This window comes from Barbus barbus (genome assembly GCF_936440315.1).
Source record: "Barbus barbus genome assembly, chromosome: 20".
In the NCBI taxonomy this organism is placed as follows: Eukaryota; Metazoa; Chordata; class Actinopteri; order Cypriniformes; family Cyprinidae; genus Barbus; species Barbus barbus.
The window spans coordinates 23,649,466-23,675,891 of NC_136748.1; the positions used below are offsets into that span (position 1 = coordinate 23,649,466).

General features: G+C 36.3%; 1 protein-coding gene across 8 annotated transcripts in view; it reads right to left on the reverse strand.

Moving 5' to 3' along the window:
* The window catches only part of LOC306886526 (forkhead box protein N3-like), a 107,273-nt gene that overhangs the window by 10,194 nt on the left and 70,653 nt on the right, over positions 1–26,426 (reverse strand). For all 8 annotated transcript variants that reach the window (XM_079443706.1, XM_079443707.1, XM_079443702.1 and 5 more), the window contains one exon: positions 23,918–23,985. In XM_079443706.1, the coding sequence (XP_079299832.1) occupies positions 23,918–23,985 (68 nt within the window). The remainder of the gene's footprint in view (positions 1–23,917; positions 23,986–26,426) is intronic.

Here is a 26,426-nt window from a genome sequence, read left to right on the forward strand (position 1 = left end):
TACAAAGAGCTTCATGGCGAGAGTGCTTTTGGCCATTGTTTTCTCACAATACAGCTGGGGGCTGCGTGATTCGTACATTCGGGCCTATGACACGCACCACTGCTTCTGGAGAGTGAGCGCTTCTTTACTCACAAAAGCCAAACAGCAGGGACTCCACATCCTCTCAAGAATCAGCCTCCGCACATGGGCTCTATGGCCACTGGGCTTCTTTCTGTATAAACACCAGTGGAGGAGGAGGTGTACTGAAGGGGCTTTTGTATTCAGCTGGCACACTTCTGTATGAACAGGTTCAAGTAAGCAAGGTCAGAGGCCATATAGAATGACCGACTAAAAGTTTGACTTGTATCTGAGTTTGATATAGTGAGAAAATCCTCAGCTTTATGGCTATAAATTGTACCAGCTACACAATAAAGACTGATCCAAAAACAACAGTGTTTATTCGTGTATTAGTATCGATCCAGCATGATTTTATTTAAAAAAATTAAAGTCAATTGTCTTTTAAAGGGAGAATTCAATGCTGAACATTTTGTCAGCATTTACTCACCCTCATGTTGTTCCAAACCTGTATGAGTTTCTTTGTTATGCTGAACATAAAAGCAGTTATTTTAAAGAATGCTCGTAATCAAAGAGCTTATGGTCTCCATTGACTTCCATAGTATTTCTTTCCCTACTTTGGAAGTCAATGGGTGCCAACAACTGTTTGGCTCTTCAAAATTCTTCAAAATATCTTCTTTTGTGGTCAACATAAGAAATACATTTATGTAAATGAGTAAATAATGCACTGTAAAAAGTGATGCTGACCTAAAGGTGCACTGTGTAATATTTAGGATGATCTACAGAAATGCAATATAATATACATAACTACGTTTTCAGAGGAGTATAAAGACCTTACATAATGAACCGTTATGTTTTTATTACCTTAGAATGAGCAATTTATATCTACATACACCGCGGGTCCCCTTACATGGAAGTCACCACCATGTTTCTACAGTAGAGCTATAAACAGACAAACTGCTCTACAGAGCGCGTTTTGTCACTATGTTGTTCTTGCGAAAAAACACTGACACAATGATGAACAAGTAACAGTAATATTCGCAATGACATTGGCTTATTGAATAATTAAGTAAATATAATTCCTTAATTTACCTTTGTAAAGAACAAAGATCCAGGGGGCGGGGTTGGATCTACATCTAGGGGGTGGAGATTGGTAGGTTTAGGGGTTGAGATGGGTGGGTTTAGGGGTGGTGATGGGTGGGTTTAGGGATCAGGGGGTGGAGACGGGTAGGTTTAGGTAAATGTAAGGTGGGAGGAGTTGGATCTAGATCCAACCACACCCCCTGGATCTTGTGTTCTGCAGTGAGGACCATCTCGTCTCAGACGACGGCATCTTAGCCCTGTATCGGCCACCGTAGCTTCTCTAAAGGGAGGGGTGAGCAGGGGACTGAGCCGTTGGATGCAACCTCAACCGCTAGATGCCGCTAAAATCTACACACTGCAAGTAAATAATAATAATAATAATAAAAAAAAAGTTAAGTGAACTTGACAGTTCACTTAACTTATACTTTTTTATTATTAATTACTAATTTTAAGGCAACGGGTTTCCTCGATTTTTTTAAGTTAAGTCAACTTATCACTTTTTACAGTGTAAGATGCCTATTTATGAAATATTGTGTGTCATCAAGCAACACGCAGACTCAACCAGAGTAAAACAAGTTTCACAAAAGATAAATATTTCATTGTGTTTGGGGCAAATATCTGCACTCCTTGAATACCGAATTTGGGGGCTGTAGCTAACTGCTGTAATCACTGTAAAAAAAGAAAAGTTGTTTCAACTTAAAATAATTTGTTACCCCGCTGACTTAAAATTTATCAACTAAAATATTCCAGTTGTCCCTTAAATTAACATTGAGTAACTTAAAATTTCAAGTTGACAAAACTAAAAATTTTAAGTCAGGGGGGTAACAAATTATTTTAAGTTGAAACAACTTTTTGAAAAACAAATTTACAGTGTGACAATTAAAAGTTTTGGGTGAACTTTTCCTTTAAGTAAAAGCTATGATGTCGTCATCTCCGATACACTACCATGTTCCCAAAAATACAAATTCTGTCATCATTTACTCACCCTCACCCTCCAAACATGACTTTCTATCATCTGTGGAACACAAAAGGAAATATTTTGAAGAATAATCACTCTGCTCTTTTATAATGAAAGCAAAAAAAAAAAAAAAAACGCCACAGAGGCTCCATAAAAGCAATCCATATATGATTTATATAACTTAAGTCTTTGAACTATTTGTGAGATTTCCTGAGGTTAATTATTCTGAACAATGTAATATAATTTAATAAATAAATAATTAAAATGTCTACATGTATTATTATTATTAAATTTCAAAATTAAAATTAAGTAAATTCTAAAAGTAATTCATTTAAATACATGTTCTTTTGTGTAAAAAGAAATAAAACCAAAAGGTCACTCTGTATTAGGGCCAGCAGGCACAAAAAATACCAAAAAAGGCAGGCAACCTGGAGCAAAAAAAAAAAAAATGCACCAATTCCTGTCTTCATTTTCTTTTGTTCTGGTTCTGAACTCATTTGGGAGCCATATGGAAATCTCTCATTCCAAGACTAAAAACTGAGCCAAACATATATCGCCTGATTTAAAAATCAGCTCTAGGAATGTCTGTGCCATAAATATCCAATTCAACGAGAAAAAAGAATCCAGATTAACACCAGCAAGACTTAATTGTGACTACAGCTTTGTAGAAATGTGCCAGAGAAACAAGCATTTACATGCCTGCTCATTTAATCTAATACTGCATCCGCTGGAATCACTCCTCCGGGGTATAATGAGTGAGACACAGTGAGAAAAGAGATAAAGACAGATAAACACACAGACAGACACTGAAAGGAAGAGGAAAGGCGATGAGAAATGCAGATGACAAATTCCCTGTACTGTAAACTTGGCACCTGCTGTTGTGCAATAAAGCCCATGCATTTAGCTTAATTCGTTTCCCAGACGAACTATGGGAAGTATATTGGATTTGAGGGGATCAGTTTTCAGCTCGAATATTTGCAGCGTGATAAATGTCAGCATTAGCTGGAATTAAAAGGAAGGAGCAGTCAAGTGATACACTGCTATCTTGAGGCATTGAGGCAGGAATAGCAGTGCAAAACGATGCCGGCGTCTTAAACAATTCTCCTACACGCTACAGAGAGCACTCGGCTGTGCTGATGGATTCTTGGGTTGCTATGAGAAGTTCTTCTGCCTTTCACGGCCAAATAAAAGCCCCAATGCACACTCGCGAGATGGCTAGTGCATACATCACACGCATAAAGCCTTGAGAGACAGAAACCAAGTTCAATAGCAGATGCCTTTTTGTTCATAGAGCCACAGAGACAGCCACGGCACAGAACCAAATCCAAACAAAATGCCATTTAAGGATATCATTTCAGGAGGAGTTGCTGTCAGTACACTGGCAGAGATCGAAGGGCCCTTTGTAGGTCACACAGTGACAAGGGACCTCCTTAGGGACTAATCTTCCGCTCGCTGCTTCACAACTATTTACCAGGCTGCCATGGCAACCCAGACCGACATCTGAGTGTTCGCATTTCACTCAGATCCCGCCTCTCACCCCGGTGACCAGGAGCAAGGTCAAGCTGCAAAGATAAACAGTGCACAGGGTCTCAACGTTACGCAATGCTCCCGCTGACAGAAAGCAGATGCGAGCAAACGAATGCTCTTTTTAAGTCAGCGCCGGCTGCGTAAAACAAGTCGGGCGGGATGCCAGCGCATGTTTTGAAGGCTCGGCATGTGAGCACGCCTTTGATTCTTCAGACAAATGAACATGTTGAAGTGCTTGAAGAATATCTATTATTCACAGGGTGGAGACCCAGCGTTCATTTAAGTGCTAGGCTCTGATGAGATTTTAGCACACGTTGTCAGGCGCGCAAACTTAACAACGCCTCGCACCACGTCGGGGCCCCGGGGTTAAGCATTTTTAAGTGGCACGTCTTCAAACACAATCAGCGTTTTTACAAATAAACCTGTAGTTGAGGTCAAGTTGAGGTATGCAAGTTGGAAAACAAAATAAATCAAGTCATTTCACTATGCTGGGTCTCGCTGCACTCTTAAAGGGATAGTCTACTCAAAAATGGAAATTCTGTCATCATTTAGTCACCCACATTCTGTTAAAAAGCTGTATGCATCTTTTGTTAAAACACAAAATTAGAAATTCTGAAGAATGTTGGTAATAAAACAGTTGCGCGTAGCCATTGACTTCCAACATTGAAATAGTTTCCATACAATGGAAGTCAATGAGAACCAGAATTTTGGGAACAGAATTTTCGATTTTGGTATATGCCTTTAAAAGTAAAGGTTTGAAAAAAAAAAAAAGAGTGTTTTCAGAGTGATGCCATAGAAGACGGTAAAAAAAAAAAAATGGTAACACTTTATTTTAAGTTGTCCTTGTTACACGTTACATATACTTACTATTATAATAACAGTAAATTATGCATAATTACATGCAAGTAACCCTGAGCAACCATATAAATTAATACATGTAGTTAATTAAAGTGATAGTTCACCCAAAAATTTAAATTCTGTCATCATTTACTCACCCTCAAGTAGTTCCAAACCTGTATGTATTTCTTTGTTCTGCCGAACACGATGGAAGATATTTTGAAGAAAGTTTGTAACCAGGCTGTTTTGGGGCATAGTAGGAAAAAAAATACAAATACTATGGAAGTCAATGGTGCCCCAGAACTGCTCTGTTTTCCACATTCTTCAGAATATCTTCCTTTGTGTTCGGCAGAACAAAGAAATTGATGACAGAATTAAAATTTTTGGGTGAACTATCCCTTTATTATTTTTCAGTACTTAAATGTATAATTAGACCATAACAAGGACACCTTAAAATAAAGTAGATATCTAACAAATAGATATCACCATACTTTCACCATACCATACTACTTGATTAATTACATAAAGACATTACATACATTTTTTTTTTTAGAAATATTATGTGTAAATATGCAAATGAGACATTGTCTGATTAAATATGCACTAATTTGCATACAGTTTTAGAACAGAAGTGTGAACACTGGATAAAGGCAGGTTCAAAATTCTTGTTTCATTTTGTTGACATATTAGAATCAAAGGTTTTTACAGAAGGGATTTTTAATACCTCCAATTATCATGAATCAGAAAATACTGTGAACATCCATAAAAAAAAATTTCACAATGCTTTTAGGAATTAAATGTACAAAAGCAGGCAAATTATTCAGTATATAAACAAACCCTGCTGTAGACCCCTTCAGAATATAGATAGGAATACAACGGTAAAGTTTAGTGTAAATACTACTAAAGAGGAGATTTCTGACTTATTTTGACAAAATAGCCTTTGAAGATGTGTATTATACATGAAATATACAGACACAAATAGAAAAAGTCCAATAAATAAAGTAACTGAAAGTGTATTTTGCGTGTTTTCTTTCCACTAGTCTAAAAAAAGAAACATCACGAAAAGTGAAACCAGTGCATGAAAAAAAAAGTTTTTGTCTGTCGTGTCTTGCCTTAAAACAAATTTTCTTATTGTGAAATTTATTTTTTCAAAATCAGAAGAACCTTTTTCTACTATAATCAACTTTCTGTACAATGTAAGGTTCCATGGAACTATAAATGCCAATAAAGAACCTTTATTTTTAAGAGTGTCTGACAGAATCTGACAGTCTTTTTCATATCGCGATGGCTACATAGAATCGATTGCATAGATCATCAGATTTGAATCCATAAGAGCAGCTGTCCCAGTTAAGCATTGAGCCATAGTAGAGGAACATCCCTCCATCTGTGTGTGTGGGGGGGGTAAATAATTCACAAAACCCCTGTGAAAGGTCAATCACCATTTTTATAATGATGTGGATGGGGATTTGCTTGTTTGCAGCAACAACTAAGTTTAATTGCGCAGTTAATAACACGAAATTCCTTCCCAAAATACACCGTGTTGGCAAACAGATCATAGCCGTTGGATATCAGAGACTGAGGGAGGAAAACAGTCTAAGGAGAGAGAAAAAGACAAAGGGGGCAGAAATACTTGAGAAGGGGGGCTATAAAGCCAGTCAGACTCCTAAAGCTAGTGTTGTTTTTGTTTCACTGGGAAAAATCTATAGTACACACACACACACACATCTGAACGCTTTTAAATCCGAGTGCTTTTAAAAACTACTGCGAGCTAAAAACAGAAAACCGTACAGATTTTGGGTGTCCTGCCTCTTCATTTTCATAAGATTAAAGCGACTTCTGTATCTAGAGTGGGTCGCCTCAAAGACGCCGACTCTACTGTACCGCTATAAACTAAGCTCGGAGGCATTCGATGTTACAGTGATGAATAAACACGAAGAGCGTGTTTGTGTGGGTGCCATCACGTGGTCCGTGTTGATATGCAGAAATTGCTCTAATTCTGAGAGAAGTTTCCCTCAGGTGCCCGCCTCAGGCCCCGCAGCGGTGCGTAGGCCTCGGGAGTGCTCAGAGATTAAGGGCTTACAGTTGGCACATTAGCTGCTAAATGAATCCTGCTCTGTCACTGTAACGGGGCCACCTAGCTGTCAGATGCATTTCACTGTAGTCCAACTCCACCCCTTGCCTAAATATACCCTTCAACACGCTAAAGTACACAAATGCTTACCTACAGTAGCTGATCTTACAGACTATGAAATATTATTTATTTTGTTTGGGCCTTTATGCTACTTCATCAATACAATGCAAGGTGAGAATGCAATCAGAAAAATATAAATATTTATATTTGCCTGGCTTTGAAGTTATATTATAATATAAAAAAGACTTTAATAATGGTTCAGCAATGTAGTCAATAAACAAAATAAAAAAAATTATTTTGTGTTCTTCTATACATATCCAAATATATTTTTGAGGACTTTTTAAAAATTGTTTATATATATATATATATATATAAAAAAAAAACTTTAAAAAGTATAATAATGTACCAAAAACAACAAAAAATTATATAGCTGTACTTTTATACACTCAACACAATATTACACAGTAAAAAAAAGATAAGAAACGGTTTAGAAAAAGGTTCTGTAATAGTACTAATAACCTAGCTGTGTTATATAACCAGGTTTATATACAGTATGTATCATCAATAAATCCAATTTGCTTTAATCTCATATATTTTAACTAACTGAATATTACTTGTTCAACAGCTAGCCATATTTAATTTTATATTTATTTTAGCCATACTTTTTAACTGAATAAGTTTTTTTCACAATGAACAGATTTATGTTGATTCTAATCAATTTGATTAAATGTATTTTTAAACTATGATTATTTAAATAAGTGCTGTCATGTTTTATTTACAGTATGATTGACAAATCTGTAAAATATTGTGTTAAAATGGTTTGAATTTTAATATGCAATTCAAATACTTAAATTTAGGCCTCTCTCTCTCTCTCTCTCTAAATATATATATATATATTTAAAAATTTTTTGATGTCCTAAAAGGGAGGAAACAGTTTCAGCAAATTCTTTGCCAGAAGTATAGACGGTTTCAACGCCAACATAAAAACCGTTACGGTGCATGAACGCTTTTGTGGCCCTAACTTAATTTCCGGTAGACATCCAAATAGAATCAATAACAACAGCTAAGTCCCTCTAGAGTAGATTTTTTTTTGATAATAAGCAAAATATGTTTGTTGCATAAATCAGACGGACTTATTAAAAATTCTAATTCATTCTCTGCCAGCAGGAGGCGCTTCAAAGCGAAAGAACCAGGGGAGAACTAGAGGTTTCCACAGTAAAGGCTGTAGACAAAGCAGCACTGAGTTTACAAACGCTGCATTTTCAGGCATTACATCCAAGATGAAGTGAAAATGAAAATGACATCGAACATTTTATAAAGGCAGTCTTCCTTCAGAAATACAGTGATATAAAAACACCCGTGCATCGTTTTCATTTTTAAATATTCTCTAAGTGCTCATGTTTATTCAACAAAGCCTTTTGGATCAGTTTTGATTTTGTGGCAGGTCGCCACAAATAAATCAATGTATGTGAAACATCCCACAGCACAACAACCTGAGTCCAACTTCATTACTCATCACTTAACTTTAACTGTGTTTGTAGCCGGCGCCACTAACCAGACTGATAAACAAACAGACCGGAAGTTAACTGCGGGCCAGGCGCGTGCGCCCGATGAAACCGCCTAGAGCTAGATCTGAAACACACACATACACACTTGGGTGGGCAAATTAGCCAAACATCAGTACTCCAAAATCAGCTCAGTTTTTGTTTTGAGTGTGGGGTGTTAAGTTACCCAGCGGTACCCCACAGGAGGGAGTTGTGTTGTTTTCTCTCTTTGCTTTGGTGCATGTCGATACATGCTAGTGGAGCGTGAAAAGCTGCTGCTACAACAGTGTCCACTCAAACAGTTCTTCTTCTCCCCCTTCTGTCTTTAACTCCCCAAACAAGGATTGTGGGCGGTATGGCGGAGACACCTGCCAAACAGGATCAAACATTACGGAGACACTCGACGTGTGTGGACACCAGTCAGTCTCGCCCCCTTTGGGACACGCCCTTCTCATAATGACCCTGTCTTCACGTAGCCCTCCACAACCCAGCAGATAAGCCACTAGCGCAGGGTTCCTCAAATCTCTCACTGGAGGTCCAATCTGCTGCAGAGTTTAGCTCCAACCCTGATCAAACTCACCTACCTGTGATTTTCTAATGATCTTGAAGACTCTGATGAGCATGCTCAGGTGTGTTTGATTAGGGTTAGAGCTAAACTCTGCAGGAATGGTCCAGATTTGAGGATCCCTGCACTAGCGTCTGTGTGTTTTATGAGCCTCTAATGGCCTCCGCACGCATGAGTAGAGCTTAAAACTGTAGAGCATGCTTATTCTGTCCTCCCCCCTCTGCTAGCCCTGCTAAACACAAATACACACATGCTGGACAATCCTCTCCTGCACATCTTTAATAAGCTAGTGCACCCACTCACTTCCAATACTCTTCCACAGACGACAAAAGGAGACGTTTAGCAAGATGCTCAAGCTGCTTTTTTCCATACAATGAAAAAGCGAGGAGTGATCAACAGCTATCAAGCTCCAAAAATGACAAAAAGCACCATAACAGTGATGATATGAGAGTTGTGCATGGTATTTTAAGTATTTTTTTTGTGTAAAGAACAGACAAAATTATAAATTGCTAGTACATGAAAATCTTAAGATTTTTTTTTTTTCAATTGCACATTGTAATTTGTTACATGTAACAAAATATTATTTGGCAAATTTTTGGCAAAATATTAATCTCATATTTTATTCATCTGATTTAAAAGATTTTTTAATTTGATTGAAATTAATTAGTAAGTTTTGAACTGTCAGAGAGCTACAACTATTGTCTAGCAAGAAAAACTTAAAATTGATTTTACATTTTAAAATCGGAAATTCCTCTTCATCTGAAAACTTATTTATGGCTAATTCACCTCTAAAAAAATCATGAGACTTTAAAGCGCACAAAGTGTATATGGACTAATTTAAAGGAACAGTTCACCCAAAAATGAAAATTTGCTGAACGTTTTACCAAGATGTAGATGAGAACAGATCTGAAGAAATTTAGCATAGCATCACTTACTTACCAATGTAGAAAGCAATCATATCATGGATAGAGGACTCGTATTTTAGCCTGAAGCAATTATTTGAAGATAAAAACACCCTGATGGATTTGTTTATTACAAACACACAGCTTTCTCTGTACAAAACATTAATTGATGGTCTAAAGCAGCGGTTTTCAATTCCAGTCCTCGTGCCCCCCCGCTCTGCAAATGTTGTATGTTTCTCTTCTATTCGACCGTAAGTGCCCTGCGAAGTGGACATCACAGGATATTCCGCCATGATTCCAGTTCGAAGCGAACATATATGTTCCATTAAAAGTGCACTGAAGTGTGCGAGACGTGAACTTAAATTGTATATATTTACAGAGGTATATTATGTCACACTCGTCCGTGTGTGAAGACGTTGCGCAACGCAAATCCATGAATAAATGTTCTTTACTGCAATGATTTTATCAGCTGTTTAGACTTTCATTCTGACGGCACCCATTCACTGTGATGTAATGCAAAATTTCTCTAAATCTGTTTTGATGAAGAAACAAATTCATTTACATGGATATGTGTTGCATTTTTGAGTGAACAATTCCTTGAATTCTGCTTTGTCGTCACCTTTAGAGCTTGACAGGTCTGGTTCACCATTCATCTTTTATATTCTACAGAAGAAACTCATACACAGAAGAAGTCATACAGATTTGAAACAACATATAGGTGTGAGTACATTATGCCATTTTTGGGTGAATATCCCTTTAAAACTCATTTTACAGATGCCTACAATGCAAGAAAACGAAGAACTGTCAGGCACAGACCTTCCCTCCTGTTTTTTATTTTTGGCTTTGCACTGTAAAAACGGCCCAGTGTGTTGAGTCGAGGAGGATTAATAATTAAAACGGCTCTTTAAGACATCTTAGTGAGTTTTTCAGCAACATGCACTCAATGTAAGATCTCCGGACGTCTTCCTTCCTCTTGATTCCTTTCGCTCCCCTGGCCTGGGCTTGCTGTCGCCATGACAACTGCTCACATTTCACACACTCCAGAACAGTATATCATGCAAAGGCCGAGGCTAAAACAGGAAATAGCGCTCTGTGCTCAGTCGTGGCTTTTAGAGGCGTGTTTACAGCCGGTAATAGAAACCAGACACATGGTGGCGACTATAAACGTGGACACTGACATACACACTCTCGGTGTAATATTATAATACGCTGCCCCTGACTTCAGAGTGTATTTATAGAAGTTATTGTGAGGAAGCAGAGAAATCAGGACGCACTTTATATAACAGAGACAAACACATTTCTGTAAATGACTTTTAGAGCCACACTGTTCTCAGGTCAGTTTACTGTGTGACCGACACGCTCAAATCCACTTCCAGCTGACCTCAGAGCCCCCGTGAGCAGTCAGAGAGAGCGCTAGAGTTACGAGGTGAACCCGAGGGACGCGTCCAGATAAGACCTTGAAGCCACGGATGGTTTATTTGTTTTGGCATTTTCAGTAAAGCGGACATAAAACAGAGCAAGACATTTTTTGAAGGGCACGTCAATGTAGCAGCACAAAGCGCTATACGTGTTTCACCTCTGATAATGCGCACGGAACATCCACACAAATCTTTTCAGGCAAACCTCCTTAGAGGAGCCGCTAAAACACAATGTAGGATTGAAAATCAACAAAGACTTTGCTTTTCTGTCCCAATCCTGTCTTCCACAACAAAAGGGCCATTTGGAATGCATGAGGACATAGTGATTAAGGCTATAGGCCAAGATGTGTATACATTGGGGGTGTGCTGATTGTCACACTTTTAGTACAGTGGGGAAAGATACAATCTGCAGACTGGTCAGTTTGAATATCTCAGATTTAGTTTTTAGTCCCGTGGTCAAGGAAGGAATAAAAGAAGATTGTAACAATTGCTTTGTCTCTTTTCTTCGGCTCTCTTCTTGGGGCTCTGTGTTGTCTTTCTCTCACTCTCAGGTAGCATTCTACATACAAGCTGGGTAGAATTACTGTAACTGTATATGCTTTTTCATCTTTCATCTATATTGTAACCAATTCAAGCATAAATAAATAAATACTGTTATTAAACCTGTTATTAATCTCAATTACATACACTAAAGTTTGAGATCAGTAAGATTTTCTAAAGAAGTGCCTTATGTTTACCAAACGCTGCATTTATTTTGATAAAGTAAAAACAGTAATATTTTGAAATATTATTACAATTTAAAATACTGGTTTTCTATTTTAATATATTTTCAAATATAATTTATTCCTGTGATGGCAAAGCTGAATTTTCATCAGCCATTACTACAGTCTTCAATGTCACATGATCCTTCAGAAATCATTCTAATATGCTGATTTATTATCAGTGTTGGAAACAGTTATGCTGTTTAATATTATTTTGGAATCTGTGATACTTTTGTAAGATTCTCTGGCAGTGTTACTGTTTTTACTGTATTTTCGATCAAATAAATGCAGCCTTGATGAGAATAAGACACTTCTTCCAAAAAACTGATCCCAAACTTTTAAATGGTAGAGTATGTGCTAAACTAGTCTTGATTTAACAATACCATTAAAGTGCTAAGTATTGAAATACAATACTGTATATTCACACAATAGCAACACTCTCCTACAAATTTTGCAATTCTGTGCTTATTTCTATCATTGGTATAAGTAGCAGATGGTGGTAATAGACAAGAAATGTGCAGTTTTATACCATCATGCTTACACTATAACATTTCTTTAGTCATTGTAGCAATCCTACAGCCTGAACCACTGTAGTGAAAGCACCCTTACAGTGGAACGGACGGTGACGGTTAAGTGCGGACAGCTTTACAATAGCAGCCTTCAATAAACTTTACACTTTTCACAGAGCAATTAGCATGAGCCATGCCACTTGACGATTTCAATTTGCTCAGCAAGATGCAACACCCACGAAACTCCGTCTGAGAGACGGCGCGAGAAAACAATGCGAAGAACATCACTATTATTATTGATTATTATTCAAAACCGCTAATGCTAAGTGCTAAGCTTCATCCTGAACTTCTACAGACTACAGACAGGAATTCTTTCTTTCGCTCAGCCCAATCAAATCCACCCTCGTTCTTTCTCTCTGTCATTTCATTTTATTGTCTTCACTAGCCTGACAAAAATGGAGATTTATTCTTCTTTCATCTGAGTCATACAGACACAATGCCTTCCTTCTTTGGTGGGAGTGGGAGAAGGAGATGGAGGAAAGATGGGATGGAAAGAGGGAAAGTTGGAGGGATAGAAAGACTTAGGGGCAGTCAGTGTCTATTCAGATATGCAGGTCAGGAGGCACAAGAGCCAATATATTATGTATATAAAGTACAGTGAGCTCCAAAAATCACAAATTACACATATATTACAATATAGCAATTTGAGTGAAAATGATATTGATAAAATATTAATTTCACAATGTCTTAGGATCTGTATTGTCCCTCTTGCTGTAAAGGAGAAACACTGGAGCTGCATGAACTCCACACATTTGCTTAAAACCTGATTATCATGTTCTCCAACATGATGATCCAAAGAGCATCTTGAGCTTCAACAGAAGAAGCAACATTCGTTACATGATCAGTAGCTGTGGACCCTAATAATCCAGTCAGAATAAAAAATGTCACAAAGTAACCTTCTCTATGTGAGTTGTGAATTGACCAAATCCAATTGAAATTTCCTTCGGATTGAAAGAGATGGCTTAAAGGGATACTTCACCCAAAAATGAAAATTGCCCCATGATTTACTCACCCTCAAGCCATCCTATGTGTATATGACTTTCTTCTTTCAGACGAATACAATCAGAGTTATATTAAAAAATGTCCTGGCTCCTCCAAGCTTTATAATGGCAGTGAACGGGGTTTAAGATTTAAAAAGTCCAATAAAGTGCATCCACCCATCATAAAAAGTGCTCCACACGACTCCGAGGGGTTAATAAAGGCCTCCTGAAGTGAATCGATGCGTTTGTGTAAGAAAAATATCCATATATTTAAGACTTTCTAAACTGTAATCTATAGCTTCCGCTAAATGTCGTACACGTGTTCACAAGAGAGTGGCGCTCCAGCAGATGATGTAGGACATAGGCGAACGCGGTGATGAACACGGAAGTGACGAATGTGGAAGCACAGAGGAGAAAGCAAAAAAAACAAAACAGATAAAATAAGGATAAAATAAGTTTTAAATAAGGATATTTTTCTTACACAAAAGCATCATTTCACTTCAGGAGGCCTTCATTAACCGCCCGGAGGCATGCGGGGCACTTTTTATGATGTATGGACATACAATGTGTTAATTTCGTCGACGAAGACGACGACGAAAAATATTCATCAACAAACCTTTTTTGTGTGACTAAGACGTCGACAAGCTAAAACTAATATCTGATGACGAAATTTATGCCGTGTCTTCGTTAACGAGACGAGACGGGACTAGAATGTTATTTGAGGACTGCCGGACACTCAAAATACATCCTATAGGCTAAGTTAACTATCTTGTCTTTCAAAATGTGCGTCTCTGTCATTGGATAAGGTGCGTTTTCATATCTAGTCTCAGTATGGCAGCCGCAGTGGACGGCTAGGCTACCAAAACGCGAACTAGCGATCTGAAACAACGGCTTAACAAAAGGGTTAGGGACCGAGTGACCAGATGTCCCGTTTTTCCCGGGAGTCACAATTTGTTGTCGATTAACAAAGTTAGTGAAGGCGGGATAGGCGGAATCACGCTGATGGAAGTGCTCTCTCTCGAGCGCATGCTCCACTTCTTCAGTCTCAGCGCACGATCAGTTCTCAGCGCTCAAATACACACACAGCAGTCTAAATGTATATTGTGTAGAGTCAGAGAATCTCACGTAAATACAGTCGGTTATGGCTTAAGTGAGTGTAAATAGGTGGGTGAAAACTGAATGCGTGTCAGTATTACATACATACCTTCCATCTTAAATGGACAGCATTCCTAATTATCTGTCATCAGTGTTAACCAACAAAAGATGTTAAATAAATGTATACTTAAGTAAACCTACTGTCTCTGAAACAATGAGTTTAATTTGTATCTCTACCAAAAAATTACAATTTATTCCAGTTTTTCCAAATTCAATCCTTGATTCAAATTTCTCATAAGCCTAATTGATTTGGCCTATTTTTGTTTGAATACTACATATAAAATAGCTACCAAAATAAATGGTGTTAACTGCAATTTGACAAAAATGCAATGACTTTTCGTCGACTAAAACTATGAAGGTCTCAAATGACTAAAATGTGACTAAGACCATTAAGCATGTTAGTCTAAAGATAAAGACTAAGAATAAATCAAAAATGCCAGCCAAAATTAACACTGGCATGGACGCAGTTTTTTTGGCCTTAAATTTTAAAACCCATTCCCTGCCAGCTTAAAAGAGCCAGGACATTTTTAACTCAAAAGAAGGAAGTCATATACACCTAGGATGGCTTGATAGTGAGTAATCTTCATTTTTGGGTGAACTATCCCATTAACCTTTTCTAATCTCTTCAACAGGACATGTAAACACTTGATCGGATTGAAAATATTTGTGCTCGGCACAAACTTTAATGTGCTCATCGTCTCCCAATTAGGACATGAAATAGATAAATATAAAGTCTCAAAGCTTTTTAAATCAAAGAAACAGGAGGAAGGCTAGTATGCATGTCTTGAAGCAATGAGAAACTCTGTATATTCATGCACTCTGCGCATGTCAAATCTGACTGGACGTTACTTATTACTTATTAAAATGACTTATCTTACCTTAGCTCGTTGAAATACTTCTAAAACATTTTCAGGTTTAAATCAAATTTTGGATTCTCAGATTTAAATGTGAATCCCACTGTAAATTGACATTTATACAGTATGCTTTATGTTGGCTGGGACCTTGCGAAATGATCAGACAAGGGTTCCCTAGATTCTCCCTGATACTGGAAGGCATGTACCTTTTAGAGCAGACCCCCCATCATTAGCTGGGGTGGCATCAGAGGCAGAGATTAATACATTTCAATGCGACTTTTTAGTCACTCATCTGACTCATGTAGGTTCAAAGCAGCCGTTGTAGTAGAGAATGAAAGAATGACTGAAATGAAAATTTACATATCCACCTCTAGAGAAGACAGGTAATGTCACCGGCATGACAACACAGCGCTCTATTGTGCTCTCTTTGCACTCCTTCTCTCAATGCTTCTCTCTTTTTTTCAACTAATTCAAAGAGAGGAAGAAATGCAGAACAGTAATGACACAGCAGCTATTTATCAGCGATGAAATCTGAGGAATGGCAGGTGAACTGAGCACAAGGAACATTTTCAGCCTGATCCCCTGAAGCAAAGCCTCCAGCCAAGAGAAACTAACTCTCCCACATTCATTCATTACTGCTTTACATGAAGAAAACACATGCATGGGGGGGGGGTCTATGTTTTCTACTGTAAACATGCATTTCTGCCCACAAAATTTAGGTTACACTTTAAAAAATAGTGTTGTTTGACATAGGCAGTCATATCTTAAATTAATGTTCTGGGTTCAGACAAGTTGAGCTCAATCAACAGCATTTGTTGTCTCCACTTGTCCTTCCTTTTCTTAATTTTTTTTAATAAAAATACAATAAATAAATAATTCTGCAATTTATTTCATAAAAATACAGTGAAAACAGTAAATCTTATTACAATTTAAAATAACTGTTTTCTAATTTATCATATTTTTAATAGTGCTCTCAAACTATTAATCGCGATTAATCGCATTCAAAATAAAAGCTTTTCTTTAAATAATATATGTTACTGTGTATATTTATTATGTATATATAAATACAAACACATGCATGTATATATTTAAGAAAAATATGTTATGTTTATATATTAAATATATTTATATATATATAATATAAAATGTAAGAATATAAATGTAAATATTTTCAAAATATATACTGTATACATAATAAATATACACAGTACACATACATATATTATGAAAATCTTTTATTTTGGATGTGATTAATCGTTTGACAGCATTCATTTTAAAATGTAATTTATTCCTGTGATAGAAAAGCTGAAATTACTGCTGCAAAATTAGTCTTCAGAAATCATTCTAATAAGCTGATTTGATGCTTAAGAAATATTTCTTATTATTGTCAAAGTTTATATATTTTTGTGTGATACATTTTCTTCCCTTGCTGTATAAAAAATTCATTATTTGCAATGCATTAAAACCTTTTTCTTTTAGAGTTATATCCAATCATACAGTATTTAATTTTTGTCATGACAATGTAACATTATAAACATTATAAACCTTAAAATGCCTGAAAAATATTTTATTCTTGTATTAAATGATTGTGTATAAGTTTAACAGAAAAAAAAAAAGTAAGTGCTTTTATAAAATGATAAGCTTCACATTTATGCTTCTAAATCTCATAAAATTGGCCTTAATCCTTCGTGCCTCAACTTTTTTTTTTTTTTTTGCTTTTTTAAAGATAATTGAGTTGGAATGCTAAAAAATATTTTTAACAATAATTAGAAAATTTCAATTGAGCTTAACTTGTATTGAACCTGGATTATTCCTTTAATGTGAATATGGCTGTGATGTCATACTTATCAAATTAGATTATCGATAACCCTAATAACATTACAGTAAGAGAACGCTAGGCAAGGACGGAAAGCGCACAAACAGACACACACTGACATGAAAGTACATACACCCATTCTCATACACAAACTAGACGTGAACTAGACGTGACCACATACATATTCAAAACATGACTCAGTTTTGTCACGTCCATTTTGATACAACTCTTGTAGAACAAAGAGGAGATAAGAGGAAACGTGCAAGACAGCAAGGCAGGCAGGAGACAGTGTTCTCGTTCCAGCGCACACTTGCAGGCGTTGAGAATAATAAGGTCTGAAAAGCATTACTGAAAGAATTCCACAGCTCCGTCCAATCCTGACAGCCTTTCTTCTCAACAAGCGAGTGACTGAATTTCAAACTGTTGCGGCTGAGAAAAACTGAGAGATGTGTCTCTGTGTAATTCTTCAGAATTCAAAAACAAAAGTTAGTTTTAACGTGTCGTCTACATGATGAATATAGTCGGCTTGTGGGAAAAGAGAGTTTTTACAATTTTAGTTTGTGCACTGTTAAGCTGTGAAACGGTTTCTGCATATCTTTGCCCCTTTTAAACTGTGGATGTGACCGGAGAATATGCATGCACTTCCAATGCATGTGTCACAGCACATCAAGTTTTTTTTAGTCCTAATCCTATTGGTCCAGAATGATTCAGCGCGAACATGAAGTGAAATTTACTACAACAACTCATAGATCACACTAGTCACAGAGAGGGGAAAAGTGCACTCTGGTAACTGGAACATCTACTCAACAAGACTTCCTTCCTTTTTATTGTTGTTGTCATGCCTCATAAAAAACACTGACCTCTTCATAGTAAATATGTGCACCTCAATGAGCAATCATGCAACTTGATGAAGAAACTACTCAGTAACCTTCCAGAACACAGATAGAAACCACATAGTAGCCACACAAAGCACCCTAAAAACACCACAGGGTCTTTCCGTGTCAACTCAACCAGAGGTCCCCGGCTCAAATTTTTGAGTTTGATAATATGTTTTCTGAAGAAAGACAGACATGCATAGTAATGAAAGCCAAAATATTAAATGTCATGGATGAATATTTACTGAGTAATCCACTATTTGGTAGATAGGGGTCAAAATAGCAATTTTCACCTGAAATTCAAAGCCAAATTACAAGGGGGTAAAAATGACTTCAGAAAGATGGCAGCATCATAATGTTATTTTTACACAGAGATTGGTAGGTCTGTTAGCAAAATCTGTTGACTTTAGCAATCTTTGTTGCATTTTGTGCCAATGGTGACCATTCAAAAATGGGGAAACGGCACTTTTCAAGTTTTTTTCTCCAAGGTTTGCATGCCTGTAACTCAAGAGGTATTCAAGATATCTTAATTCCCTTTTAGATATAGAGTCTTAACAAACTTTCCTTTTGGCATCTTCATTTTTATGGCCCTATATCATTCGGTTCCATATTGGAATTTCAATAAGGCTCCAGGAGTAAATTGTTCAAATGTGGGTCAATTTGCAAAAATATGAATATTTTAAAACTGCAATGAACATACCTGTCTGAGTGCCATAAATATTTTTTTTTTTCCAAAGTTTGCATAACTCAAGAAGTATTAAAAGATATTGCAATATGATTTTAGTTCTTAATAAACTTTTCTTTTGGGATCTTCATTTTTAAGACCCTACATCGCTCAGTCCCAGAGATATGGGGATCTCAATGAGGCTCCATTTTAAGATTGTTGAATGTTACCTATTTTTAGGGGTTGAAAACCAAATGTTGATCACTTTGTATACAGCTGATACTTACTGTATTTAAAACAGAATGTCTGAAGTATAAGTAATGTTGAAACTAGGAATGCATCTTGTTTCCCTCTATCATTTGTTTCCCCATATCAAAACAATATGAACAGAACACAACATACCTGTCCGAGTGCTAAAAATGCACTGAAATGGTAAAGTTAAGGCACATGACCTTTCTCTCAGTAGTCTACTCATACTTTTTGAAATTTGGTTGATTTGACATGGAATGACCCCATAGCAAACACTCTAGCATTATGAGGGATTTCCAAAAATACGTAAAAAAGTTATAAATCCTTTCACCAATTTAGCAACAGAAGCTGAGTTCATGTTCTACAGAATTTCTAAACACAGCCACAGCTTTCTAGAGGCTTTGAACTTCAGGAGGCGCTACTCAACATAAGGAGGCTGGGGAAAAAAACAGGAAGGAGCAAAAGAGAGGAAAGAGGGGGGTTTATTTGGATCGTTTTTCATGGAGTGTCAAAAGGGCTTCAACAATCACTAAATCAATCCCGACCTACTGGTAACTGGGCGAGAGGTGAGAGGTGCTTAGCTGTGAGAGAGTGTGAGAAAATAAGAAAGAGAGAAAGAGACAGAAAGAAAGGGGGAGAGAGAGAGAAAGCAATGATCAGTTTTGCAGTGAAACTGAAGGAGTAAATCTCACTGGTAATCCCTTATTAAATAGTTCTTAGAACTTCTTGGTCTTTGTGCGGTTCTGTGCTTGTCTTTTCCGTCAGTAAAAAGTGTTAAAATCCAATAAGAGGGCTGGATATGGACCACTTGTCACAGTGCTAATACACACCACCAGTGTGCAGGACCCAGCACACTAATTTACCTCAAGCTTGTGCTATAACAAGATCTCAGGACAGAATAATGCTACATGCAACTTTTTAATAAAATAAAATACATAAATGCATCCTTACAGTATTATTCAAAAGTTTGGGGTGAGTATGTTTTTTTTTTTTTTAAGAAATTGATACTTTATGCCACAAGGGGAAAAAAACGACAAAAACATTTATAATATCAAAGTTACGATTTCATATTAAAACCATTATAACATATAATGGTGGCTATAAAAAAATGCTATAAAGTTTCTATTTATCAAATAATTCTGAAAAAAAATTAAGATTTACACACAAAAAAAGTGAATAAAATAACTGTTTTTAACATTGGTAACAATAAGATTTTTTCTTGAGTCCAAATCAGCATATTAAAATGATTTCTGAAGAAATGAAAAAAAAAAAAATAATTATAATATTTGACAACATTGTTGGGTTTGACTTTTTGATTAAATAAATACAAATAAATAAATTTGCAAAAAAGTTAAAAATAACTATTCTGATTCCATTTCCATCTCAAATAACAAATCAATATTTCCTTTTGTTGATTTATTTATTTGGGTGGCCACTGTTTTAACAAACTTCCTAAGTATACGATTAATTCCTGATGGCCCTACATGGAATATAATGTTTCACCCAGAAATACTTTACATTATGGACTTAAAAAGTGATGCAAATTTAAATTCCAGTTGACTTTATCAACTAAGCTACACATGCCCCCAATCTGTGTTCACACTCGCTTCCAATTTATGACAAGTTAGGAAGTTTCTAGTAGACTTCAAAGAAAGCCATTTTGAAACTAAATGACCTCTGGGCTGCCATGACTGACAATGTGCCAGTGATCGACCTGTCACCAATAAAAGCCACAGTCAAAAGACCTGCAGCTAGTCCATCTAGTGACTTCACAGCAAATCTTCATCTCAGAGAGCAGTGTTGGATGTAACTTGTTACTAAGTAGTTACTTACTGTAATTTACATACTTTTCCCTTGAAAAAGTCAAGTAAGGGATTACTCTTATTTTTTCTGTAATTTAATTACAGTTACTTCTTATGTAATTGAACTTTAATTACTGTGTTTAGAACATCTCTACACAACACAATAGTGGATTTTACATCAAAATGTAAAGTCTAACCTTAAAATATATATTTTTTTATGTACCCAACACTGTCAGAGAGTATAGAAACACAAAAACCTAAATATTTGAGTCTCTTTGTACTTATCAAATGATATCTGAGGATGCAAGTCAATCACGTTCCGCATAAACACTAAACAGCTCATTTGCCTGTCACTCCCTCAAACATCATCTCCAAACACAGTCGAGTGTCACTCCCAGGATCCTCAGAGACATTTCAACTACTTTGCAAGACACCAGTGCTAGCAAACAAACCGAGAGCAATTCATTCCAATGCTCGTTCAGTATTTGTTACAAAAGCAAAACCTCCTTGAAAAATGTTATCTCTAAAATGAAGCTGGCTTGCACTTTCTTCTCCTGCCTTTGTTGAACCCATTCCAAATCCATCTTTCTCATAAAAAGGATTATTTAGCCTTAATAACTCTTTTGCCTTTTAAAAACTTCCTCTAAAATGTCTAATTATATCAAGCTAGCTTCTTAGATCTAACTGATGTTTCAATAGCTATGCAACAGACAGGGTCTTGACAAGCAGAAGAAAACTTTACTTTAATGTTTAATGGCATATCTGAGAAAGAAGGATGCAGTACGTGTGAATGTGCGTTAGTGTGCGCTAGCACTTCTGAGCTCAGCAGATGTCCCTCCTACAAATGTGGCAGCCGTTGCAGGTGTATCGCTGTCGCCTCCCCACGCGTCAGATAATATCACAGCCACAAAAGAGTTTACAAAACAAACAGCTAACTGCCAATTATACCGAACAAGTCGCTGCCTGCACGGCACCTCAATGCAGCGCTCAAAAGCCCCTCTTCGAGAGGGTGTATTGTGATTCTCTCTGTCATTTAAGCATGTTTAAGAGGGTGATGATATATCACCGATTATATATAACTAGGCACTCATTCGCACACATCAGATACTCATTATGGTGCAGAGGTTTATGTAAAAAAGCAAAATAATGATCAGGCTGTGAGTGAGCAGCTAAAGCTGCACTGCCGTGGTGCTGTTGGAGGTGGATGTCTGCTGGGCTTTGGACTGCTGTGAGTGTCACGATGAAAAACATATTTATAATAACAGCTCTTACCCCACACTTCCATTAGTGTGCCGCTTTAAATGCCACCAGGTTAATTAAATCTCTGATTACTGTGATTCACATGCGTGAGTATACATGTGGAGGGAATCCAGCACACACTAAGGAGAGATTTGAACAAGGACATTTTCAGGACAAGAATATCAAGTGTTTCAAGTGAAACAATCCAAGCCATCGCTCAATGTCTTCAGAGTTTGGCGCAAATTAATTTCCAGTCAAATGAAATATAGATCACATCTTAGGTGCGCGGAATGCAAATTAATTTAGGTGGCTAAAGAACCGCTTCCGGACATGTCAATAAGTCAACTGCTTGTATCATTGGACCACAGTAGGCATTGGATAAAACTGTTAAGAGGTGGATTGGTTCACTGCGACCAAACTTGCGCACATGAACCAGTCATGCATAACTTCTTGTCCTCTACCCACCATCTCTATCAATAAAAAGCAGCAAAATTCACATGCAACAAATAGGAAGTATATTATCTGTAAAACATTACTTACTGCTACTTTGCATTGACTAAATAAACTAAAAACACTGTTACTGTTATCAGGACATTTACTCTGCAAGTGCTGGGACCGAGATACTGAGGAAAAGTGCACAGCGACCCATCCAATCCTCTGCCTGCTGAGGCTAATGAGTGTAATAAGGCATTTCATTGCAGCCATTATTAAAATAAGCTAGGAAACAGCTACGAGGTCTAGTTTTAAAAGGTTTGCTATCGTAGATTCAACTTTAAAAGGGTTCTGTGTACAAAACAATTTGTTTTTAGGCAGGGAACAAGCATTAACCCTGTATGGTGTACATTATCGCATAATGGTGGAATATTTTATAGACTACCGTTTAAGTCTTAAAAAATGAATAATTTTACACAACAAGGACACATTCAGTTAATCAAAAGTGACCATAAACACGTTTGTATTGTAACAAAATATTTTTTATTTCTATCAATAAGAGAATGCAAAAATATTAAGTAGCAAAACTGAATTCAACATTAATAATAATAAGAAATGTTTCTTGAGCAGCAAATCAGCACATTAAAATGATTTTTAAGGATTGCCATCAAATAAATACATTTTTAAATATTAAAATAGAAAATATTCACAATATTACCATTAAATACCATTCATTCAAAAGAGGACAATTCAAGAAAGAATAATGATGCCATATGAAAAATGTTTTTATTTTAAGAAAAAAAAATCTTCAAAATAATTTCTTCCTGAATTAATTGTTATATTTCAATAATTGGAACTCTTACATACTAAAGCAGCATATTATCTGGTACTTTAAGCATTTCAATCTTATTTCCAATATATTACATTATATCCTTTTCTGTAAAAAGAGAGTAAATGAAAGCCTTATGGATGCACCATACAGGGTTAAGGAACAAAGTTTAGGCCAGGACATTAACAATCTCCACTCAATCATTTGTCCCATTTGATCCATTTAGCTTTCTTTGAGTACTTTACACTTCAACAAGTTTGTTCAACAATAGAGAAAAGGACTTGCACGTCAGAATTGAGGGAAACATTTCTCAGGATTACAGAATGAGACAGCGAGAGGAAACAATTGAAAAGCTGGCAGGATCCAAATACCACATTGAAAAGAAGTGAAGAAAAACAGTCTTGCATTTGAAGCAGCTCTTTTTAAACCAGGGCAAACAAACCAAATAAACACCCACCCAGCTAATTCCTTTAGGAGCTAGCCAGGTACATGAATATGAGCCTTTTGTTGATGGAAAGTCTCATCTAAAGAGCATGCAAATAAACCAAGATCCCTTCTTGTAGTAGAACTGATGCGGATAAAATAAATAAAGAGCACTTGTCAGTGGACCCAATGACACATTAAGGACAAAATGGTTCAAAGCGTGTAAATACGGTAAGACACGTCACTCTACCTTGTAGCAGGACTCCCTTGTTTTTTCTGTAAAAGGGACTTCCTGGCCAAATTGGAGGACTGGACATACTGTAAAGAAAACACAGTGGAGAGAATGATGAGAAAGTGACACAAACAGATGATGTACAACTGACAGATGGACTCCAATTCTGAAAAACAGACAGCGAAAACGGCATGAAAGATATTTTAAGAGATAAACAGTGCCAAAAGACAGAAAGCGAGAGTGAGACAGATTACCATGGTGACTGTAGCTTCTGCCAATTTTTATGTTGATACTGTAAAATCATAAATTAATACAGGATCGCAGTTCAATTTATCAAGTTATGAGATCATGTTATCACAGTTTTACATTAACAACATTAACTGATGCAGCTAGAGTCTGTCTGATTATGCATGGCTGTTTTAAAAAAAATGTAGCATAACATCACTTGCTCACCAATGGAGTGAATGGGTGCCGTCAGAATGAGAGTTCAAACAGCTGAAAAAACATCACAATAATCCACAAGTAATCAACACAACTCCAGTCCATCAGGCCTAAATCCATAAGTTTCCTTAAGCGATAAAGCCTCTGTTGTCCTTTCACATCTAAATCCACCTTTATATTTATATCTGTGCATATTTCACTCCTGATTCAGACGAAACATTCGACTTTAAAAACGTCTTAATGATGGATTTGTTTCATACAAACACATAGACTTTCACTTCAAAATACATTAATTGATGGACTGGAGTTGTGGATTATTGTGATGTTTTTATCAGCTGTTTGGACTCTCACTCTGACGGCAAATTTCTCCAAATCTGATCCGATGAAGAAACAAACTCATCTAAGATGGCCTGACGGTGAATACATTTTCAACAAATTTTCATTTTGGGGTAAACTGTTCCTTCAAGTATTATAGCTAATCAAAAGTGTAATAAATTAAATAAAGAAAAAAAAGGCTAAAACTAGTAAACCTTTAACAGCCAAGTAGTAAACTTTGGGTACAATGGCAGGTTTCTGTATGGGAACTACAGTACTTCTGCCCCAGGAACCAGAAAACAGCTTCTGACCAAGTAAACAAAACATGGAGGCTTATGCAATATTGAGACGTGACTATGCAGCAACATAGTCATTACATCCTCTTTCAAATTGAGCCCTTGTAGCTTTAATCATTACTTTCTGGTGGTGAGATCAGGTGAGATCAGGCCAGCTCAGGTGATGGTGCTGCAGACTTCAGTATGCAGCTAAACAGCAGGAACTTTTCAGCTGAATTACACCCCCCCGACTGACAGTGAGACCTTTTTTTGGCACAAATGAACCGAGCGATCAGGAAAACCATGTCAGCACTCTGAGCTGTCACTCAGCCAGGAAAATTGGATGTTAATTTTTTATTTATATTGCTAGTTTTATAAAATGCCTGAAAATAGACATTTGAATATGCCTGTGATGAACAGGAAGAAAGCTAGTTACTCTGCTGGCTGCAAGAATCAGACTTCAGGATTGCTCACATATAAAAGCTATTGATTTTTCTTGGTGATCATGGGCATCCTTTGGAGAAGGAGGTCAACAGGTCCTTCATGAAAAGAAATGATGGTGTGAAGCAGGATGTGTGTACAAACTCAAAAGGTATCTGAGAAGAATGTAAGGAACAACAGATCACCGTAACAAAACATCATACTCAGATGCCTGCGGTTCAGTATATTATTTGACATATTAGTGTAATAAATCAAATAATATATGATATATTTAGTACTTATTTTATAATAAATATAACCATTATTGTATTAATAAAAAATGTTAAGCATACATATAAAGAAAATAGTGATATTACCTTATATAATCAGTATAGAAACTAATTGTATTACTAAATAATATTGCATAATTACATGTTTATATTTATTATTATTATTTTTTGATTATTAATAAGTATATAAATATAAATATACATATATGTGTATGTATGCATACAGTATATATACATTTATATAAATAACAATTACATTTATTTAAATCATATATAAACATACACGTGTAATAAATATAAAAATAATAAAAAATATAAATGATAAACATAGAAAAGATAAACTACTGTAAGTGTTGCAACAGTATGTAAACTGCAAAGTAATAAATGTTGATCAAATGTACTACTTGAGAACATTTGTGAAGAATATGAGTGCTTCAAATATGATCAAAGTTCCCAAATTCAGTCACGAATTTTCTCTTTATCTTTTTCATCTCCTCCAATGCAATCTTCCTCCCTTAGTCATGATTTTTCATGCTCCATACTGTTTGCATTCCCAAACACTGATGATTTGTGACAGCACATATGAATGTCCTGACCTTTTTGTTTGGGATTTGTGAAGTACTGGAACATGGTTTCACATTTAGCAGTTCCCATAGAGTTTAGAAATGGTTTATCCACGTCTCTGTTTTCTTACAGTTCCTTCTGATCTGAATGTTTTGCTTCAAAGGTTACGATTTTTTTTTTTTTTTTTTTTTGGATTAGCTGCTCAGTTTCTATCAATTATCT